This window comes from Loxodonta africana, chromosome 13 (genome assembly GCF_030014295.1).
Source record: "Loxodonta africana isolate mLoxAfr1 chromosome 13, mLoxAfr1.hap2, whole genome shotgun sequence".
Taxonomy (NCBI): Eukaryota; Metazoa; Chordata; class Mammalia; order Proboscidea; family Elephantidae; genus Loxodonta; species Loxodonta africana.
This window is the reverse complement of record NC_087354.1, coordinates 15,732,997-15,753,679: the sequence shown is the minus strand read 5'-3', so window position 1 is coordinate 15,753,679 and position 20,683 is coordinate 15,732,997. Positions and strand designations below refer to the sequence as shown.

Here is a 20,683-nt window from a genome sequence, read left to right as displayed (position 1 = left end):
TTTGGAAACACGCTCTCGGGCTGCGGGGCTCCGCGCGGGGCACCTCTCCCTCCAGGGCAACTTGCACCCAGCGGGCCGGGCGGCTCCCCGCTCCTGGCCACCGGCCCCCGCGTCGGCTCCAGCAACGAGGGTGCGGTGCGGCCGCCGACGCTCTCACCGCTGCCTGCGCGCCGCGCGGGGCCAGCGCTGTGTGCGGAGCGGCCCCGCGCGCCGGGAAGGGCGAGGTGCTGGAGGCGGACCCCGAGGAGCGTGGGGCTGGCCTCGCTCTAACTTCCCCAAGGAGCCCCGCGCCTGGCCCAGCCAGCAGGCCGCCGCAGAGTGAGCGCTGCGGAGCAGCCGGGCTCGCGGGGCAGGACTCTTGGGACGGCGAACGGGAAAGCCACGAGGCTCTTCCCGAGCGGGATGCGCTGAGCCAGGGCCCGCGGGCTCCAAACTCCCAAGCTCAGCCCCGGGGCCGCTCCGGCTGGGCCCTCCGCGCCCCGCCCGGCCGCTCCCGGGCCCGGGGGCCGACAGCTGCGACGGTGGCAACTCGGGTTTCGCAAACAGGGCGCAGCCCCTCGGAGGAAAAGTTCCCGCAGTGGCCGCGGGCGGCGGGGCCCATACTCACTTTCTCCACTCGTCGGCCAGAGCGAGAGCGCCGCGGAGAGGAACAAGAGCCCCCACAGCGAGGTCGGGGACCCTTCTCCGGAGCCAGACTTCATTCCTTTGATTTGGGACGAAACTCCCCTCACTCAAAAATAAAAAGGGGGAGGGGGAAGAAAAATAAAAGTCGCCAACTCAGTCTTCGCTCCCTCCTCCGAAAACCAGGGCGAAGGAAACAAGAATCCGAAGGAGGCGCCGGCCGTGAGAGCCGCGCGGGTTGCGGTCGGCGGCGCGGGGTTCGCGCGGCCCCTTAGCGCCGGCAGCCGCGGCCCAGGGCTCGGTGGAGTCGGGAACCCGAGGCGCGCCGGGCCGGGATGTCGGCGTCGTCGGCCTCCATTTTCAAACCCAGAGGCAGAAAGGGGAAAACTGCAAAGAGAGGGGAAAGCCCAAATGAGTCTTGGCGAGGAAAAACCAACCCAACCCGAGGCAGAGCGGGAGCTGCCCGACGCCCGAGCCCCCGCGGCGGGAGGGCGCGACGCACTTCGCAATCTTCCCCCAAGTCCGGGTCGCGGAGAGGCCGGCGAGGGGCAGAAATGCAGAGCAGAAATGAATGAGACGTCCCCCTCCTCCTCCTTCTCCTCCTCCTCCTCCGCCGGGCTCGCTCGCCGCCGCCTCCTCCCTCAGCGCCACCGCCGCCGCCGCCGCCGCCGCCACAAGCTCCTTCCCAAATCCAGGACACACACAAAGCGGCGGGCCGGCCGCGAGGCGCTCAGCACTCCCGCCGCGCCGCCCGGGCCCCGCGCCGGCCCCCGCCCCTCGCCCCCGCCCTGCGCGCGGGGGGCTCCGGCTCGCTGAAGGTCAAAGCTGCGGCGCGCGGCGCGCCGTGGGCTCCCCTCGCCAAGGAGGGGCGTGGAGGGCGCGGGAGGGGGTCCGGGAGCGGGGCAAAGGGTCTGCGGGCGCCGGCCGCGGGCGCCGGGGCAGGCTCGCTGGCAGCGTCCCTCTAGCTCGCTCGCCCTCTCTCGAGTTCGCCTGGTGCGCTCGCTTCTCCTCGGGGTTTTTCCCCCTTTTTTTTTTTTTTTTCCGCTCAGCGGAGTTAACGCTGGTAAACAAGAGCCTCAGCCTCGCCGCGCCGCTGCCGCCGCCGCTGCCACACACTGGGGGCTCGCTCGCGCCGCCAGAGCCGTGCACACGCGCCCGCGCGCACACTGGAGCGCCCACAGCCGCAGCCGCGACGCGCCGAGGGCCCGGCCCAAGCGGCACGCGCCAAGAGCCGGAGCCCGGGATCCCGGGACGTGCGGAGCGGAGCCGGGGCGTGGGGCGCCAGTTGGCAAGGCACCGCCCCCGCCCCCTCCCGCGCCGGCACACACGCGCGCGCGCACACACATACACACAAACACGCGCGCGCGCGCACACGCTCTGGCCCCCACCCGCACTGCGCCGGCTACCCCGCACGCGCCCTCCCCTCCCGCAGGATTCCAAAAACAATGCCCCCGGCGCCGGCCCCTGCCCAGCCGAGGGGGAGCCGGGCGCCGAGCCGAGCGCAGGGGAGGGGGCGCGGTGGGCGGGGCGCGCGGGGCCCGGAGAGCTTCATTGAAAACAACAACGGCGCGGCTGGAAAGCGCGTTTCCCGGTTCTTGAAAAGCTTCATTGTTTCTTGCAGCTGTTGCAAAATAAATAAATAAGTGCGTGCATGCGGCATTTTTTCGCAGTGGGCTCCAAAGCCCAACGGGGCGGGAGGGGGCACACCTGGCAGAAAGGGGACCCCGCGCTACTACGGCGGACACTTTCACGCAATGATGGGGACGGTCGCGACGTCGTGGCCGGGGAGGCCGGAGTTTCGGGGTCCGCGAGCGGCTGCGGTGCAAGGGCGCGGCCCCGGCGGCTCGGCCGGGGGCGCGAGGGGAGCGGGCCCGCCGCCCGCCGCTGACCCGGAGCCGGGAAGGGGGGCCCCGACAGGCGGCTCCGCGTGCCCAGGGCGCGTCCCGCGGCGGCCGCCAGGGGGCGCGGCGGGCACCAGGGAGGGCCGGCCGGCGCCGTGTCGCCTCCTCCCTCCCTCCGGGGGAGGAAACGCGGGGGCCCGAGCTGGGGGTCCGCCTAGGGGACGGCGGGCCGGGTCGCGCGAGCGCGGCCTCTCGGCCCGAACGCTCCCCGCGGCCTCGCGCTTCTCCGGGCTCCACCACGTGGGCGGCTGCCAGGAGCGCCCGGGGCGCGCGGCGGCTCGGGGCTGCGGGGCCCAGGGGCTGGGGGGCGTGACCGAGGGGTCCCGGGAGTGGAGCTGCCGGGCCGGGGTGCGTCTCCGGGCTCCGGTCGGGACCCAGGACCAAGCCGCACACGCCCGGCAGGATCCCTGGCCGCTGCGGACACTCACCCGCACCTGCCTCCGGTCCTCCTGGGCACGTCTCTCTTGCTCGATTTGCTACGTAAGTGACTAGGTACCAGCACCAACTCCAAGTCGCCTCCGTGGTTTTCTGGAGGAGAGGAGAGGTTTTTCCGAGGCGAGACTGCCCTACCACTGCCATCTAATGAATAACTGCTGCGGAGCCCAGGTCCTCAGAGGGGGACAGCGCAGCCCTGGCAGGAGGAAGAGTTTGAAATGCGTGGACTTTTAAAAACAGGGATTGGACCACGTGTCGCCTTTAATGTGGCCCGCTCATGACTCAGGCTAATTGGTGTCAATAATAAATAAGAAGGAGATGGCTAATAAAAGAGTTGTGAATGTCTAGATCCACTAGAAGTGTTTTGTCTCAAAAGCAATCACGGTTGGGTAAGGGGGTTTGTTCTAAAGGAAAGGTGGGTTTTTTCTATGACTCTAATTGTAAAAGGTTTCCGCGTGACGTTATGCATCCTGTCATTCATGTTAATTTTGAAATTGTTAAGAGCTGAAAACAAACCAAAAGCTATCATAACGGAAACTTAGCCTTATTTTTCACTATATTTATTCCCTAGATCATTCTTCCTCTTGGAAATTTTTCGTTCAATTCAGCAAGTCAGTTGTATAGAAGGGAAATAAACCTTTTTTTATTTAAGAGAGTTATTCATTTGAGATTGTTTTGTTTATTTGAAATTCAAGTTAATTTTTAAATAAAATATTTTAGTGTTAGGTGTTCCTGGATTTTAACAAAGAAATATAATCATAAAAAAGAAACTTAAATTTGGCATATATCAATTAAAATTATAAACTGAATAATTAGAATTTATGCTGCTAATTTCTAAATATTTCTTCAGAGATTTTCAGCTTGAGGTTGATCTTCATACCTATAAATCCACTTTGGTGTTAGATGTAAAGCAATATCAATATTATGTGCTTATTATATTTAGTGCCCAGAATTTTTAATAGATACTTGTAAATTACAACAAATTTTAGAGCCTACTTTTTAAAGGCTAATATAAAACCTTTAATTCCTACATAATATATTTTTAGTGCCTAATGAATTATTTCTAAGAACATAAGGAGGAATATAAAGAGAAATGCATGCAGTTAGCTAAATTGTAGGGTTTAGTTTTTTTTATTCAAAACAATTTTTCATTTGTGAATTTTAAAAATTATCTGTTTTCTTGAAGTAGTGGGAAATCAATAGGATTAAGGTATTTTAGAAAGTGTATTTAGCTTAGTATTTTAGTATATTTTATATAACTTAGGATTTTAGGGAAAAATCAAAATGAAGGTGGCAAAAAATTTTGGTTGAAAATGCAAACTAATTTGACCACATGAACAAAGAGGGTGATTTTTATTTCTTCAGTTATGCTCTACCTACCGAAGTCAAACTTCTTTTTTAAACCTTGGATTAAAAAATCACATAGAAAAAATTTAATTGTAATCTTTGCTTTATGACTGCATTAACAATGCATCACACTTTTTGTTTTTCACAATTTTCCCCAAATGTCTTATTGATGCCCCCACTTTTGGAACAGAAACAGGTTACTTGTTTTCATTTCTTAAAAACTCTGCTTATCTGAAATTATCTTTCTAAACATACCAGACTCTCCCAAACTGTAACACGTATCAAGTAAAAATATGAGAAACAACTAAATGACAAGTGATAATATTGTGATATACTCCCAGAATGGAGTGTTACTCATCATGAAAAACTAATAGACTACAAGCTACACACAACATGGAACACAATGTTGAGTGAAATAGGCAAGTTCCAGAACATTCTAAATGGCATTTTATAAACCTCAAAAACAAACAAAACTAAAAATATATGATAAAAAAATTTTTAAGCAAGGAAATTAAATATGTGATAAATTTTTGTTTGTTTTGTTCCAGCAAGAGGGTGAATGAAGGACCCAAAATTCAGGATCGCAGCTGACTCTGGGAGGAGGAGACAGGAAAAGCCCATGGCCATAAACAATGATCTTGGAAAAGCTCTCATTCTTGGGGATAGTGAATTTATAGATTTTGTTTTAATTACTTTGCTTTATAACTAACACATATGCTATACATATTTGGAAGTATAAAATATTAAAGAAGACAAAGAAAAATAAGAGATTCATGAAAGAGATCATCCCAGTTTTCTGATGATTCTTCCAGATTCCAAGCTGTTTGTAGAAATAAGCTTGGAAGCGTTGGAGAACTACTGGAGTGATAAACACTTAATCTAGATCTTTTCCTTAAGGATACATTTGAGAAGAATGTGTATCCATATCATATCAATGCAATTTAAGACACAAACAAATAGCGGAACAAAAAATTTTAAAATAATTATTGACTTCATAGGTAATTGAGTTAATTAATTAAGAGTGCATTACATAAGAACAAACAAATCTGTCTTGGAAGAAGTACAGCCAGAATGCTCCTTGGAAGCGAGGGTAGCAAGATTTCGTCTCGTGTAATTTGGACATGTTATCAGGAGGGAGGAAACCCTGATGATGCAGTGGTTAAGTGCTACGGCTGCTAACCAAAGGGTCGGCAGTTCAAATCTGCCATGCGCTCCTTGGAAACTCTATGGGGCAGTTCTGCTTTTGTCCTATAGGGTCGCTATGAGTGGGAATCGACTTGACAGCACTGGGTTTGGTCTTTTTTTGGATCAGGAGGGACCAGTCCCTGGGGAATGACATTATGCTTGGTAAAGTAGAGGATCAGTGAAAGAAAGGAAGAGCCTCAAAGAGATGGATTGACACAATGGCTGCGACAATGGGCAAAGATTGTGAGGATGGCACGAGACCAGGCAATGTTTCGTTCTGTTGTACATAGGTTCACTATGAGTTGGAACTGACTTGAGGGCACCTAATAATAACAACACGTAAACTACGTGGCAGTTTCCTATAATGTTAAACTTATGACCTAGCAGTTCAACCCCTAGGTATTTACCCAAAAGAAATGAAAACATATATCCACAAAAATATCTGTATGGGAATGTCCATAGCTGCTTTATTCATAACAGCAAAAAACTGGAAACAACCGAAATGTACATCAAAGGGAAAAAGGACAAACAAATTTCGACGTAGCCATTCAATATGATACTGTTTATCGATAAAGAGGGACAAACTAGTAACACATCCAAAAACATGTATGAGTCTCAAAAGCATGATTCTGAGTGAAAGAAATCTGACACCAAATAGTACACATTGTATTAGGCCATTTACATGAAATTCAAGAACAGGCAAAACGGACCTGTGAGCTAGAAACCAGAACCATGATTACCTCTGGCAGAGGCAGAGGGAGGTGACTAGGCACAGAGAAGAACAGAGAACGTTCTAGGATGATGGCAATGCTCTGTATCTTTTTTTATTTTTTGCAATGCTCTGTATCTTGATTAAGGAGCTCTGGTGGAGCCATGGTTAAACGCTTGGCTGCTAACTGAAAGGTTGGTGGTTCAAACCCACTCAGTGGCTCTGAGGGAGAGAAACCTGGTGTTCTACTGCTGTAGAGATTAAAAAAAAAACCTTCGGGGCATTTCTACTCTGTCACACAGGGTTGCTCTGGGTCAGAATCCACTTAACAGCACCTAACAACAACACATCTCAATTGGTGTGTTGGCCAAACTAAAAAAAAAAAAAAAAAACCCTTTGCTGTAGAGTTGCTTCCAACTCCTAGTGACCCTATAGGACAGAGTAGAACTGCCCCATGGGGTCTCCAAGGAGCGCCTGGTAGATTCGAACTGCTGATCTCTTGGTTAGCAGCCATAGCTCTTAGGCGCTACGCCACCAGGGTTTCCGTTGGCTATATTTGTGTATGTATTTATCAAAAACACAGAACTATACCCTTGAAATGGGCACATATCATATCTCAAAAAAATAAAAATTGAAGAGTGCATTATGTAACTTAGAAATGTTGCAGCTGTTCGAATAAACTGTAACGTAATTCTTCTCATTTTTTCTTACGTGAGTGTATGTAGTAGAGATGCTCTCCTCCAAGCTTCCCATCCGCAGCTGTGTCTTTAGAAGGATGGACTTTTCAGAGGTGTATCTGCCTCAGGTGCCCTGCAAGAGGCTTTAGCTGTGCAAGGTGCCAAAGAAGAGGTTTCCACGAGTGCAGTCCAGGAGCAGACAAGACACGAGTGATGCACGAGTTGGCTCCAGTCCAACATAGCCACAAACAATGTGAGTCTCTATCTCCTTGAGATCTGTGTACACTCAGCTTGAGAAGAAACTAGCTCTGCAGAGATAGACAGCTCACAGGGCCAAAATGCTGACATTCCTCCCGGATACTTCAGAAGCAATGTGGAGGTTTCTGAGAGCATTTGGGCAGAAATAGCCAGATTGATGTCTTTTGTGACTACTTTCAGCACCGTGTTCAGCAAAACATCAATAAGGGAAGTCCTTGGAAAACCCAGGCCTTATCCCGGAGTAACAAGCATGCTTGGGACCTCTATAGACTCAAGGTGCAGACTGGAAGCTTCCCATCTCTGCACCAATGCTCTGGGCATGGGCCTCCACAGACGGGCATGAGCCTGTGCCAGTGCTTTAAGGGTGGGCATGCTGGACTCCCCCACATGGTCATTAAGTACTGTTAGGAGTGCTGGCATTTGATTTGTTGGTATTGATTAAGAATATGACTGTACTATTAAGTGCCAGAAGAACAAACAAATCAGTCTTAGAAGAAATACAACAACAATGCTCCTTAAAAGTGAGGATGTCAGGACTTCACCTTGCTTACTTTGGACTCATCATCGGGAGGCACCAATCGCTGGGGAAGAACACCATGGTTGGTGAAGTAGAGGGTCAGCAAAAGAGAGGAAGAGCCTAAAGGAAATGGATTGACACAGTGGTTGCAACAATAGGCTGAAACATAGTGACGATTATGAGGATGGCACACAAGCAGGCAACATTTTCTTCTGTTATACGTAAGGTTGCTATGAGCTGGAGCTGATTTGATGGCAAATGACAACAGGGAACGCTGTAATAGTGCCTCTGCTGTGTCACTTGTCATTCCTGGTGGTCCGTCTCTGAGATGGGTGTGCCCTTTTAAGTCTTCCACGTAATTACTTTTCAAACGTGTCAATAGTAAGGATCTCTGCCTGGCAGAGAGTGCGAAATGATGCCTCTTCATTTTTGAAATGCATCATGGATACACCTGAAAAAAAAAAGTGGAGTTAAATCAAAATTTCTGTTCCCTCTGATGAATGTCACCTGCTCTGAGATGTTTTATCAGCAGTACATGTCTGCCCTGCCCTGCCCCACTCGGCAAAGCTGTGTGACTTTCTGCAGGTCACTTCGCCTCTGTTTTCTCCTCTGCAAAATGACCCTGTTGGAGTAGACCTTCCTGCTCTAAAATGCCATGATTCCTCATTTGTTTAGTTTTTAATTGACAGGTGGTACTTTGGGACCTCATACTTTAGCTATATGTTTCTTACCTTTATAGCTTTATAAGGTCACTATGAATCACAATCAACTTGATGGCAACGAGTTTGGTTTGTTTGGTCTCCTAACTCTGCCCTCTCTGTCTAGTAGTTAATAGTCTATAAATCAACGCACAGGCAGTAGCAGTCAAGCTCAGGGAATAATCGCTTCATAATTTGTTTTATTAATGCATATTTTTCACACGTTAGGGTTTCTTAGAGAAGTACACATTTTTTTTAGCAGTGCTGAATTCTCATATTTATTTTCCTAAGAATAAGAGTGTGGAAAGACAAGTAGAAACATCACCATGGCAGGGAGAAGGGGCCACAGATCATCAACAAAGGCGCTCATCTCGCAACTGATCAGGGGGAATGTTTCTGCAAAATGTTCTTTTTGGAATATTAAGTTCTGTTATTATTGTTCTTAGCTGCCGCTGAGTCAGCCCCCAACTCGTAACAACCCCGTGTACAACAGAAAGAAATGCTACCCAGTCCTGCACCATCCCCACGATCAGCTGCAGGTGAACAATTGTGATCCATTGGGTTTTCATCGCCTGGTTTTCAGAAGTAGGTCACCAGGCATTTCCTCCTAGTCCATCTGAGTTTAGAAGCTCTGCTGAAACCTGTTCAGCATCTTAGCAACACACAAGTCTCCACTGAGGTGCATTGGCCAGGAGTAAAGCCCACATCTCCCACATGGAAGACAAGGACTGTACCACCGAACCACAAGTGCATATTAAGCTCTAGTGGAACCTTATTCTGTAGAATATGTTTGTACATTTATTCAGCAAATATTTATTTAGAAACTTTGATGTGCCAGGCTTTCTACTAGCAACAAATTCTGTGTCTGGCCTCACAGACAGGTTAGGAACAAGCAAGATCTTGAAATTATGCAGATGACTGCTACTCTGTGGTGCGGATACCTCATCTGGTGAACCAAAGTTCATTTGCATTTGTCCTTGGAAAACTATTGACCAACCAGAGGACAGAATACTGATGCAGGCACCAGAACAGGAAAGCAGCTGGTACTACACCCCATGAGAAATGGAAAAGACAACAGAAAAAGAAACTAGTTTGCCCTACCAGGAAGGGAAGCGTTAAACCTTTTCATGGCCAGTGGAATGTACAATTGCTCACCAATACTTTCTATCTCTCAGGTTCATTGGGAAGCTGCTTTCCCACTGATAGTGCACGCTGCTTCAAGACAGGGGGCTTTATGGTTGTTTGAAACTGAAAAAATAGGTATGTGCCACAAATTACTGTTTCTAGAGGGAGTTTTATGAGGTATGTGCATTTTTGGTAGGCAAAATAGAAATTTTGAAAATTTTGGAGGGACACATATGTCCCAGTGGACTCAGGATGGGAGAATTAGTGAGACAATGTATGTTCCTCTGGGCTCTAAGGGTAAGCTTGTGGGAGAGGCCAAGAAAAAAAAAAAATTCATAGTACCTACCCAAAATTCAACAACACTCAGTGATTCAGCATGCTTCTATTAAGAAAAACACTTGGTATAAACAAAAAGTTTCAAAGCAAAAAATAATTCGGTCTTGAGAGGGTTATATGACTTCTAGTTTCCAGCACCTGAAAAATCACAATTGGGCTTGATTCATACGACTCCAACAGGTAGAACTAGACCAACAGGAAGGAAGACAGATTTCAGCTCTTTTTCAAAAGTTTTCGTCTTCGCCAATAGGAGCAAGTACTTAGCACTACCTTGCAGTCTGCTTGGAGCACTGCCTTGTACTCAGGGAGAGCTCTCCGTCACTGAAATGTCCATGTAGAAACAGAATCCACAACTGCGGAAACTGTCCAGAGACATGCTGGGATGATGGAGAGGATGACAGGGTAATCTCTGAGGTTTCTTCCAGTCCCGGGATCACAGGTACGTGGATTCCACTTCTGTCTTGGATCACTGTGTCTGTCGGGCTGCTGAAGGCGCCTGGCTTTGCTTTAAATGAATGGTGATCAGCTTTAAAGTTGAAGGTGCGTTATTTCAATAGGATATTGAATTTATCTTATATCCTAGAAACTCCGACGAAATAGCTCCTGAAAGAAGCTCAAGGCCCACTTCCAAAAGCCTGAAATGTCGAGTTAAGAGATCAATTATTGCTGTCAAACCAGATATATTGTGGGAGATGGCTGAGGCAAGAGGGAACCAAGGTGAGGTTTAGGATAGTATTGTCTGGTAAATGTTCAACAATGGGCTCTCAGGGTGGGGAGAAAGGAGAGCATTGATTTGTAGAGTTTGCCAATTCATGTTGTGTAAATATTCCCACCATGGACAATTTAAGCTACCAACGTGAGGTCGCTGAACACACAATTCTGAAAAGATGTGTACAATCGGCTTTTGGGAGCCCTTGTGGGCTAACTCCAGTACACCACTGGGTTAAAATATCTGAGAACCTTCTGTTGCTTTTTTAATGAATTAAATATGTTTTCAGTAATAAAATTGTAAGTACAAAAAAAGGTGGCAATAGCTATGAACAGGCAATTCACAGAAGAAGAAATCAGAATGCTCCATGAATATGAAAATATACTCAGCAACCAGACTGGCAAAATTAAGAATTGGACAGTACCAACTGTTCACAGCACGAGTGAAAGATAGATTAATACATCCACCCTGAAGAGCAATTTGGTAATACCCATAAGGTTAAAGATACACATACCTGCAACCCAACAATTTTACTCATAAAGAGTATATACTAAAAACTCTTAACATGTGCACCATGAGACGCTCCCGAGAATGTTCACTGGAACACTGTTTACAATAGTGAGTAACTGGAAACAGTCTAATTGCCCCCCTGGAGAAGAATGAATATTGGTTTATTCATACAATAGAATACCACACACCAGTTAAAATGAGTGAATTAGATTTAAGGGAATCAGCGCAGATAAATTTAAAAAGTAACACAGTGTGAAAGACCAATTTGCAAAAATTACACAACCGTGTGCTACCATTTATGTAACTATTAACACAAAAACAAGTAGTATGTATTGTTAACAGATAGATACATATGTAGCAAAGCATCAAATGTGCGTAGGAATGATAAACAACCACCTCAGACGTTGTTATCCCTGGGAATAACAATGGCAAGGCAAAAATCCCTTGCCATCAACTTGATTCTGACTCATAGCAACCCGATAGCACAGAGTAGAACTGCCCCCATAGACTTTCCAAGGCTGTCATCTTCACAGAAGCAGACTGCCACTGTCTCCCACATCTTTCTCTGTGGAGTGGCTGGTGGGTTCCAAACGCCAACCTTTTGGTTAGCAGCCAAGAGCTTACCCAGTCACCACCAGGGCTCCTTTACAAAAGGATAGAGTAGCTTTGACTTTATTGCTAACAAAATGTTAACATTTGTTAAACCTAGGTGGGGAGTGCCTGTGTGTCTGTTACATTATCTGCTGTACTTGGACTGGATGGCAGTGGGTTTTGGTTTTTTTAACTATTTCATAGTTTTTTTTTATTCGTCTTTTTTAAAATAAGGTTTTTATTTTAGAATGGTTTTAGATTTACAGAATTATTGCAAAGACAATACAGAGTCTCTATACACAGCCTTCCTCCCCCCGCCCAGTTTCCCTTGTTATTCACTTCTTACGTTAGTATGGTACATTTGTCACAATTAATGAACAAATACTGATACATAATTATTAAATTCATATTTCCTCAGTTTCCCCTAATATTCCTTTTCTCCTGGGATCCCATCCAGGATACCACATCACGTTTAGATTTCTTGTCTCCTTGGACTCCTCTTGACTGTGGCAGTTTCTCAGACTTTCCTAGCTTTTTATGACCTTGACAGTTTTGAGGATTACTGGTCAGGTGTTTTGCAGAATATTCCTCAACTGAAATTTGCCTTATGTTTTTCTCTCATGACTAGACTGTGGTAATGTGTTCTGACAATGAAGACCACAGAAGTAAAGTGACATTCTCATTACTTCATATCAAGGGAACATGTTTATCAGTATGACTTATCACTGTTGGTGTTGACCTTGGCCACCTGGCTTGAGATAGTGTTTGTCAGATTTCTCCACTGTAACGTTACTCTTCTTTTCCCCTCTCTTTTCTTACTGTATTCTTCAAAAGAAAGCCACCATCCACAGCGCACATTTAAGGAGTGGAGAGGTAGGCTCCCTTAAGGGTGGAATACCAATATAAATCATTTGGAAATCTGCACAGGAGATTTATCTATTCTCACTCATTTATTGGTTTATTTAATCAATTATTTATATCATTATAGACTCATGGGTATTTATTTCATACTTTGTGTTATAATCCAAAACTACTTTCTATGTTCTTTTGCTCATATGTTCTGGCTTTGGCCATTGAGAGCTCTTTCAGTTGGCTTTATATTTCTGTGATATAGCCCATCATTGTGGGATTTTTTCTTTTTTAAGCACTTCTTGGCGCTATAAAATGTTCCATGCTCATCTTTTGTATTTCCTGTTCTAGTCCTCAAATCAACTATTTCTTCAAGGAGCCCTGGTCCCCAAAATTTGGAGTTTGGAGTCCACCCAGAGGTGCCTCGAAAGAATGGCCTAATGATCTACTTCTGAAAAATCAGCCATTGAAAACCCTGTAGAGCACAGTTCTACTCTGAAACATACGGATTAGGATCAACTCAACGGCAAGTGGTTCCAGTACACTGATATATGTTTGTTGTTGTTAGGTGTGGTTGGGTTGCTTCAACTCAATGTGACCCTATGTACAACAGAATGAAACATTGCACAATCTTCACAATCATTAGTGTGCTTCAGCCCATTGTTGCAGCCACCTTGTCAATCCATCTCACTGATGGTTTGATATATATTAAACCAACTATACAGTTTTTTTTTATACAGTTCATATGAAGCTAAACATGAGCTCATTCTGATGTCTCCAACTCTAATCCAGTTCCATGTAGATGGTTCTAGCCTATTCTATGTTCTTGTCTGTAAATTCCCACTCCCACAGTGAGAAACCTGGATCCCACCATCTGCCATCCATTTACTTAATGGTTCAATTTATAATTTTTTTAAAAGAAGAAAAATAAAAGCTGCAGGGAAATGCTTTAACTAATCGAATCAAGGTGCCTAGAATTGGATTCTGTTGTCTGTGATCAATTACCCTGACAGGGATGGTGACCAACGACTGCTTTGTTTCCTTCCACCAAGGGTTCCTCTGTGGTGTTCCAGGAATTTGGAAGAGGGCTGCAAAGTTCTGCCCAGGCTGGGAGGGGGTAGAAAGAAGTCTTAAAGACATGACCAGTTCCCCTGCCCAAACTCCAGGTTGGCTCTGCTTCAAGCTGTTTTATAGATTGGATTTTGGCTCAGTAGTTCATTTGGAAAAAATGATTCCATTACTTAAAAAAAAAAAAAAAAAGTTTAAAACCCACTGCCTGTTTGTTACAAGATCCCCAAAAAGGAGAACGTGTGCTGGAGGGAGGAGGGGGTGGGAGGCAGAGAGTAAGTGTCGGGGGAGGAAGTCTCAGGTCAGTGGGGGCTTCAAACTGGCTTGTCCTGCACACTTCCCATGTGGCCTCGCATCCTAGGGTCGTGGGGTTCCTATGGCTCCCTAAAGACAGAGCCGCCAAGGCCCTCGCTTTAGAGCCGACTCTGAGAGCTGCTATAATCCCACCACCAGACTCGAGGAAATCCTGTCGCATTTGTTCTCTGCATAATCCTCAAAGGCTGCCCTCCTCCGCCCACGGGAAAATCGCCCATCTGCGAAGAAAACGTGTGTGCTGATGTGTTCAGATCACCATACCCCTCGCCCATTTCTCTCCTTCTTTTTTTAATTACCATAAGGACAAGCAGGTTATTTTCAATTTTGTATATATTTGCAAAGCTGTACCATAGTAGGAGATAAACAACATAAGATTTCAGCGGAAGTGGGGCAGGGTCATCAGATAAAAGATACGGACCCTCTTTCTGGAAATATTTGTCTCTATTCAAACACACAATTTTGTGAGCAATTTCCAGAGTTTATGGACCTCTTAGCCCTCTGTGGACATTTGTTGAACCCCACGTTCATTGTCCTTGTGTTAAAAGAAAATGGGGGAGTATTTGAAATGCAGAAACTTTTAAAGGGGCTGTGGCCACTATTTTCAAAATTCTAAAAATAATTCTTATCAGAATGACACATTGTAATGAAATTTTACTTTAATGAATGGATTAGAACAACTTGTAATGAGTGCACCAAAGATATTGCTTGCAGAGACATAGACTCTTCTAGAAGAGAAGGAACAGAACATGCCTTTTATGAGTGCTTGCTCGGGAACAGGCATTGTGCTCGGTCTACCATCTCCCTTCTCAACTGACAGAAGTGGTCTTTGTCATCACATCCTTTTTAATAGATGTGGAAACTGAAGCACGGGGAGAGGATAAGAGATGGTCCCAAGGTTATACAGCTTGTGTTTAAAGAAAAAAAAAAGTCTTCTTCCAACAATGAACCTTTTTTGTACTGTTTACAAAATGAATTTATTTGGCAGAGCAAAGTTAACTTCTTTCCATGGGAGAAATCTGATCCTGTCTTATTAGAATAGCATTTAACTTGTGCTACTTATATTTGTTTCATTGGGTTTCTTTGTCTAATTTCCTTGGGTTTTCACTTAGAAATTAATAAGAAGAAAATCAATTAACTCCTGTATTTGTAGAACATGGCATTCCTCAAAGAGCGCCATGTCTGAGAAGAAAATGTGTGTGCTGATATATTCAGGTCGCCATAGCCCTCTTCCATTTCTATTCTTATATTTTGAACACTGTTGACCCCTATTCACTCATTTACTCCACTAACCCTTGCTAGACACTATCACATGCCCAGTCCCAGAAGAAAATCTGTCCCCGGAACCTGTCACAGCTCATAGGCACTTACAGTCAAGGTAATTTTAATAATTCCTTAGATGAGCAGCAAAATAGATTGATGTTGTATATTATTTGTGAAAAGACCTCATTTACTGTTGGTTATCTTCTCCTTCCACCTCTTCTCCAAGGTTCTAACCACATTAAGACATGTCATGTTGTTTTTGTATTATTGCAGAGTTGGCCCCAGACTCATGACAATCCCATGTACAATGGAACAAAAGGCTGCCCTGTCCTGTGCCACCCCCGTGATTGGTTGTAGATAGAACTGTTGTGATCTATAGGTGCTACTGGGCTAATTTTTGGAAGTACATCACCAGGCCTTCCTTCCTAATCTATCTTAGTCCAGAATCTCAGCTGAAACCTGTTTAGCATCGTAGCAACACGCAAGCCTCCATTGACAGATGGGTACTGGGGGGGCTGTTCATGAAGCACATTGGCCAGGAATCGAACCCAGGTCTCCTGCATGGGAGGCGAGAATTCTACCACTGAACCACCGATGTCCTGCTAAGGCACGCCATAGTACCTATTATGTACTTGCCTCCTTGCAGTTCCCCCTTCTGTTCCCTGCTCATGCCGTTCCCTCCACTTTGACTACCTTTGCCTTCATGCCTTCCAGAAAGGAGCAGCCCTGAGTCCCTAGAGGCAGAATTCAATTTTCCTTCTCCATACCCTCACACTCTATTTAGCGCCTCCACTCAGTGCAAATGATTCTTAGGCAGAATTTGTGCCTGATTTCCTCCACCGGTGTCACCTAGAGGCATGGTCACACTTATCAGCCATTCAGTACATGTCTGCCAAACTGAGTTAAATTCCTACTTTTTTAACTGGAAAAATTTTAATACCAAAAAAAAAAAAAATGGAGTAAAATATTAAAGAGGCACATTACCCATGAGCCAGGATTAGCAAGTGAAAATATTTTCCACTTTTTGCTTTAGATCTTTGTTCAAAAGAAATAAAATGTAACAGATAAAGTAGAAATTCCCTTTGCTCCTTTCCCTGGCCACTGCAGAGAAAACTATGATCATTCTCTGGGTATCTAGCTTTCTGAACTGTATTTTTCTCCTCTTACTGCATATATTCCTTAGTATTGTTTCATATGAGTTTTTAAAATTTACCCGAAAGGAAATTCATGTTCCCAAGATATTTTCATGTCGATACATACATATCTAGTTCATTTGTTTTAGATACTATGTAATATCTGAGGACAATATCTCCATGGATCAGTAAAACATGGTATATTCAAATCCTGAGGGGCAACTAGGGTTCCTGTGCTCAACTTTTCTCTATAATAATGCTGCAATGGACATCCTCATACTCCCTGGTCTGCTACAATTCAGGTTTCTTGTGTACAAATTACCTAATACACAGTTGGTAAATAGGGGAAGGATGTTGGTAGAACATGGAAGTCGTGTTGGCTCATATGTGACTTTTCCCAGCATGTTACTGCTTTGAAGCGATTAAAGGTGAAAAGCTTTAGCAATAAATAAAGACCGGAAGGTGAAAACATTTACAAAACTTTCTTTGGAGCAAATTGTGACAGGTTTAGCAGCTTCAAAAATGCTAAACTTCCCACTGTTAATCTAACAATGCTGCCAGTGCAGATGACAAAGACTAAGAAATTGTGTACACTTTCACCAAAAATCTAATAAAATATTTTTGTGGGATATACATATAAAGACATTGGAAACACCCACACCCCGCCTCCATATTAAAACAATGAACTAATGAAGAAGGTTATCCCAGGACCACATCTGAAATTTTAATGGAAATGTGTCTATTAGAGCTGGTTGCTTACCCACACCTACCTGTCCAAGGAAGAAGGCTGCGATGGGTGAGCACCTGGGTTGTGAGATCCAAACGCCAGCAGTGGTTTAACTGTACTGTATTTTTTTTTTCTTGGTCAGGAATTTTTAATATGTATTTTTGTTTTTGTTAGTGTTTAGGTGATGAAGTTCCTTAGATTTTGAGTGGTCTGCTCCAATTCTTCCCCCCCCCCAGCCTTGCTATTTTTAGCAGAGGATTTTGTACAAAGCCAGATTTCTTCAGGAACACATAAGCTTTCCTGTTAAGTCCTGTTATCACAGAAATGCGTGTTCTTGTCTCCTTGAGTGCCTGTGTAGGGTTTCTCTAGGTAGACACCCAGGAGAATTACTGCTGGGTCCCGGGCATGTACAGTTTCAACTACTCTCAATTGTGCCAAATTATCTTTCAGTTAAGACCTCATGTTGTTAGACTTTTTTCTTTTTTTTTTTTTTAATCAATATGGTAGGTATAAAATGACCTCTTGTGGTTGCTTTCATAGGCATTTCCTAATTACTAATAGAAGGAGCTCTAGTGGCATGGTGGTGACATGACTGGCCACTAACCGAGAGGTTGTCAGTTCAAATTCACCAGCCGCTCCACAGGAGAAGGACCTGACAGTCTGCTTCTGTAAAGATTGCAGCCATGGAAACCCTATGGGGCAGTTCTACTCTGTCCTACAGGGTCACTATGAGCCAGAATCAACTCGATGGCAACAGGTTTGTTTTTTGTTTGTTTTAATTACTGGTGAGGGCGAACATATACTTACTGGCAATTTCCCTTTCCTCTTCTGAGTATTGCCAGTTCAACCCATTGCCAGTTTTTAAGCTTTAATTCTTTGTTGTTTCTTACTGATTTATAGAAATCCTTCATATATTCTAGATATGAATCCTTTGTCTATTAAATTTCGATTTTTTTGTTCCACCCTCAAAGTCTCCACTCTGTATAGGCCTGTTTATTACAGGTCTGCCCAACATAAAACATATAGGATTAAATTTTTCTCCTAGGTCCCTGCAATTTTCGATTATACAATTAGGTTGTACAACTAGAAAAGTCTGAAACCAAAATGCTCCTAAATATTCTTATTTTCCTATCCACACATTCTCTTATTTATAGAACCTTCTCTGTATGTACAAGAGTTTTCAAAGCAGACAAAAAGGGATGTCCCCTGTCCTGCCCATTGTTGGTCAGACTTACTTCTTTTGCTAGATTAACATAAAAAAAAAAAAAAAAGGATTTTGTGGAAAACACTTAGGAAGGTTAAACATCATATTTGAATTGTATCCTTTGAAGGTGTCTTAAGCCCAAGAGAAAAAAAATTTATTTTATTAAATTCCATGATTCTCATTTTTAAATATTCAGGTCATAAGTAATTCATCATACTTTTCTGACAAGTTACCTAAGAGAAAGCTCTTTAAACTTAGCAGAATCGAATTTCAGACTAAACTTAAAAAGTGACATTCTAATAAAAGAAAAAAAAAAAAACCAGACACCTAAATCCTAAAAGAAAATATTCGGAGTTTGCCTGGAACTGGAAATTTAGCGTGTGGAAATGTGAGGAAAAGATCTAAATGTTGGCAAAAGATTGCAATAAAGTAAATGATGCGGTTTTCTAAGGGGTGATTTTGCAACTTGAAACATTCCAAAAAGAGTTACCGATCACAAAGCTTCTTTTAGCTTCTAGCCCTGAAATGCTTGGCATACGTGGAGCCCTTACAGATATTTGGATAAATTAAATTTATATTGACTTTTTCTAAATTTGGCCTATGTTTCCAGCTGATGTGGGCACGTGTCAAGCATAGAACGTTTGGAGGTATTCAATTTTTACAACAAATAGATATGGACAGCGATCTGCCTCTTCTGATAGCCTTGGAAGATGAATCACACTGAAATTTAAAATGTTATTTTCTTCTGATAAAAAGGCAACGAATACTTACTACAGAAAGCTTGGAAAACTTACAAAACATAATACATTTAAAACCACCTGCTTTTTCACCACGTAGTGATAACACGAGATTAATAAGCTGGTTTTTGTTTGTTTCCTTCTAGTCACGTGTATACAGATGCACACATACACGTAGGATTACACCATGCAGTATCATGCTTTTCTCACTTCATATTGTAACAATAAATAGAATCCAGCCTTATGGGTGTACCTTAATTTATTCAGCTCTATCTTGTTGGGTATGTAAATTATTTTTAATTCTTTTCAATTTTAAATAACTTTGTAGTGAACATCCTAATACATGCCGTTTGTGAGCACTTGATTATTTCCTTAGGATAAATTCCTCAAAGAATAATTACTGGATCAAAGAATATGAGTGTCTTAAAATATCTTAATAGAGATATACTATTAATTTGTCCTGCAGAAACTTTTACTTACATTTTCAGCAGTCATGTGTGAGAATTTGTTGCATTCCCACCAATACTCAGCATTCCATTTTCTAAAATCTCTTCCAAATTGATAAGAATGAATTCCATAGAAATGTAATGACACTGAACTAACAATAGTACTGGCTTAGAAAAGAAAAGAAAAAGATAACTTTTATAAACTAAAAAAAGGAATCAATAGAGGTTTGGTCATTTTTTTTTTTTTTTTTTTTGCTAAGGACAGACTCTGCTCTCTGGTCTAAACCCTTAGGGCTCCCATTGTTAGCAGGTAACACCTGGTGTCCTTGTTCTGCCATGCGAGTCCCCTCCAGCCACACCCATGGGCTGAGCAGCATCTCCCAGCCTCTCTGCCTTTGCTCCTGCCATCCTCTTTGTCACAAAATACTTCCCTCTCTCACTTCCTCAAGGACAGACCCGTTCATTTGTCACAATCTATATCTAGTCAACCTCCATGGGCCACGAGTGGAGCAGTGAGGGCCCGAAGGGAGAAAAAAAAGCATAGGTGCAAATGCAACCCACAAACGGGCAGGCTTGGTAAGTTCTTATAACGTAAGCTCCGAGGGAGTCTGGGGGATGTCAGCACCACAGAATGCTGACTGAGACAATGCTGATGGTGGGATCTGGTTAGGAGGCAAGCTGAGAGTGAACGGATGTGGAGGGCTGGCAGGGCTGCTGATGCACCAGATGGCCCAGGCTTGGGAGGCAAGGCATGAGGGGCTGGGTGGGATGGGCAGACCGAATTCTTTACGTAAAGATGGTACCTTTTATACGTACTCAATTCCTTGAACAGTATTTAGAGTTTTAAATACAGGAAATATTGTCTTCTGGTATTATAAATGAATAGCTTGGGTTTGTAATAGCACCTTAACATTTACATATGTTATCCAGTTTAAATTTTCTTTGTGTCTTAGAACTAATGTGTGAAATTGGTAGTACAGGCATTGCCATAATTACTAACCCAAACCAAACTAGCTGCCAAGGAGTTGACTCCAATTCATGGCAACCCCATGTGTGTCAGAGCAGAACTGTGCTCCATAGGGTTTTCAATGGCTAATTTTGCAGAAGTAGCTCGCTAGGACTTTGTTCCAACATGCTTGGGGTGGACTTGGACCTCCAACCTTTTGATTAGCAACCTAGCGCATTACCATTTGCACCACCTAGGGTCTTCAACATCATTATTACCCTATTTTACATGTGTGGACTCTGAGGCTCGGGAAGGGGAAGTGGCTGGTTTATAGCCACACCAGCTGGACAAAGCAGGAACTTACCCTCAAAGCTTCAGA

General features: G+C 44.4%; 1 protein-coding gene and 1 long non-coding RNA gene across 3 annotated transcripts in view; one reads left to right on the top strand and one right to left on the bottom strand.

Moving 5' to 3' along the window:
* The window catches only part of IGF1R (insulin like growth factor 1 receptor), a 352,725-nt gene extending 351,471 nt beyond the window's left edge, over positions 1-1,254 (bottom strand). Inside the window, exons 1-2 of the mRNA XM_010593853.3 lie at positions 1,124-1,254; positions 608-1,008 (exon numbers count right to left, since the gene is read on the bottom strand). Coding sequence (XP_010592155.1) covers positions 608-701 — 94 coding nt within the window. The 5' untranslated portion in view covers positions 702-1,008; positions 1,124-1,254. The remainder of the gene's footprint in view (positions 1-607; positions 1,009-1,123) is intronic.
* Positions 1,255-2,856: 1,602 nt separating this feature from the next.
* Positions 2,857-13,716, top strand: LOC111751608 (uncharacterized). 2 transcript variants are annotated; one of them, XR_010317357.1, is made up of 4 exons: positions 2,857-9,608; positions 10,060-10,248; positions 10,393-10,526; positions 12,820-13,716. It is a non-coding gene; the product is annotated as an uncharacterized LOC111751608 (long non-coding RNA). The 2 variants fall into 2 exon arrangements; XR_002786725.2 differs by having other exon boundaries at positions 2,857-10,248.
* The last annotated feature ends 6,967 nt before the right edge of the window (positions 13,717-20,683 follow it).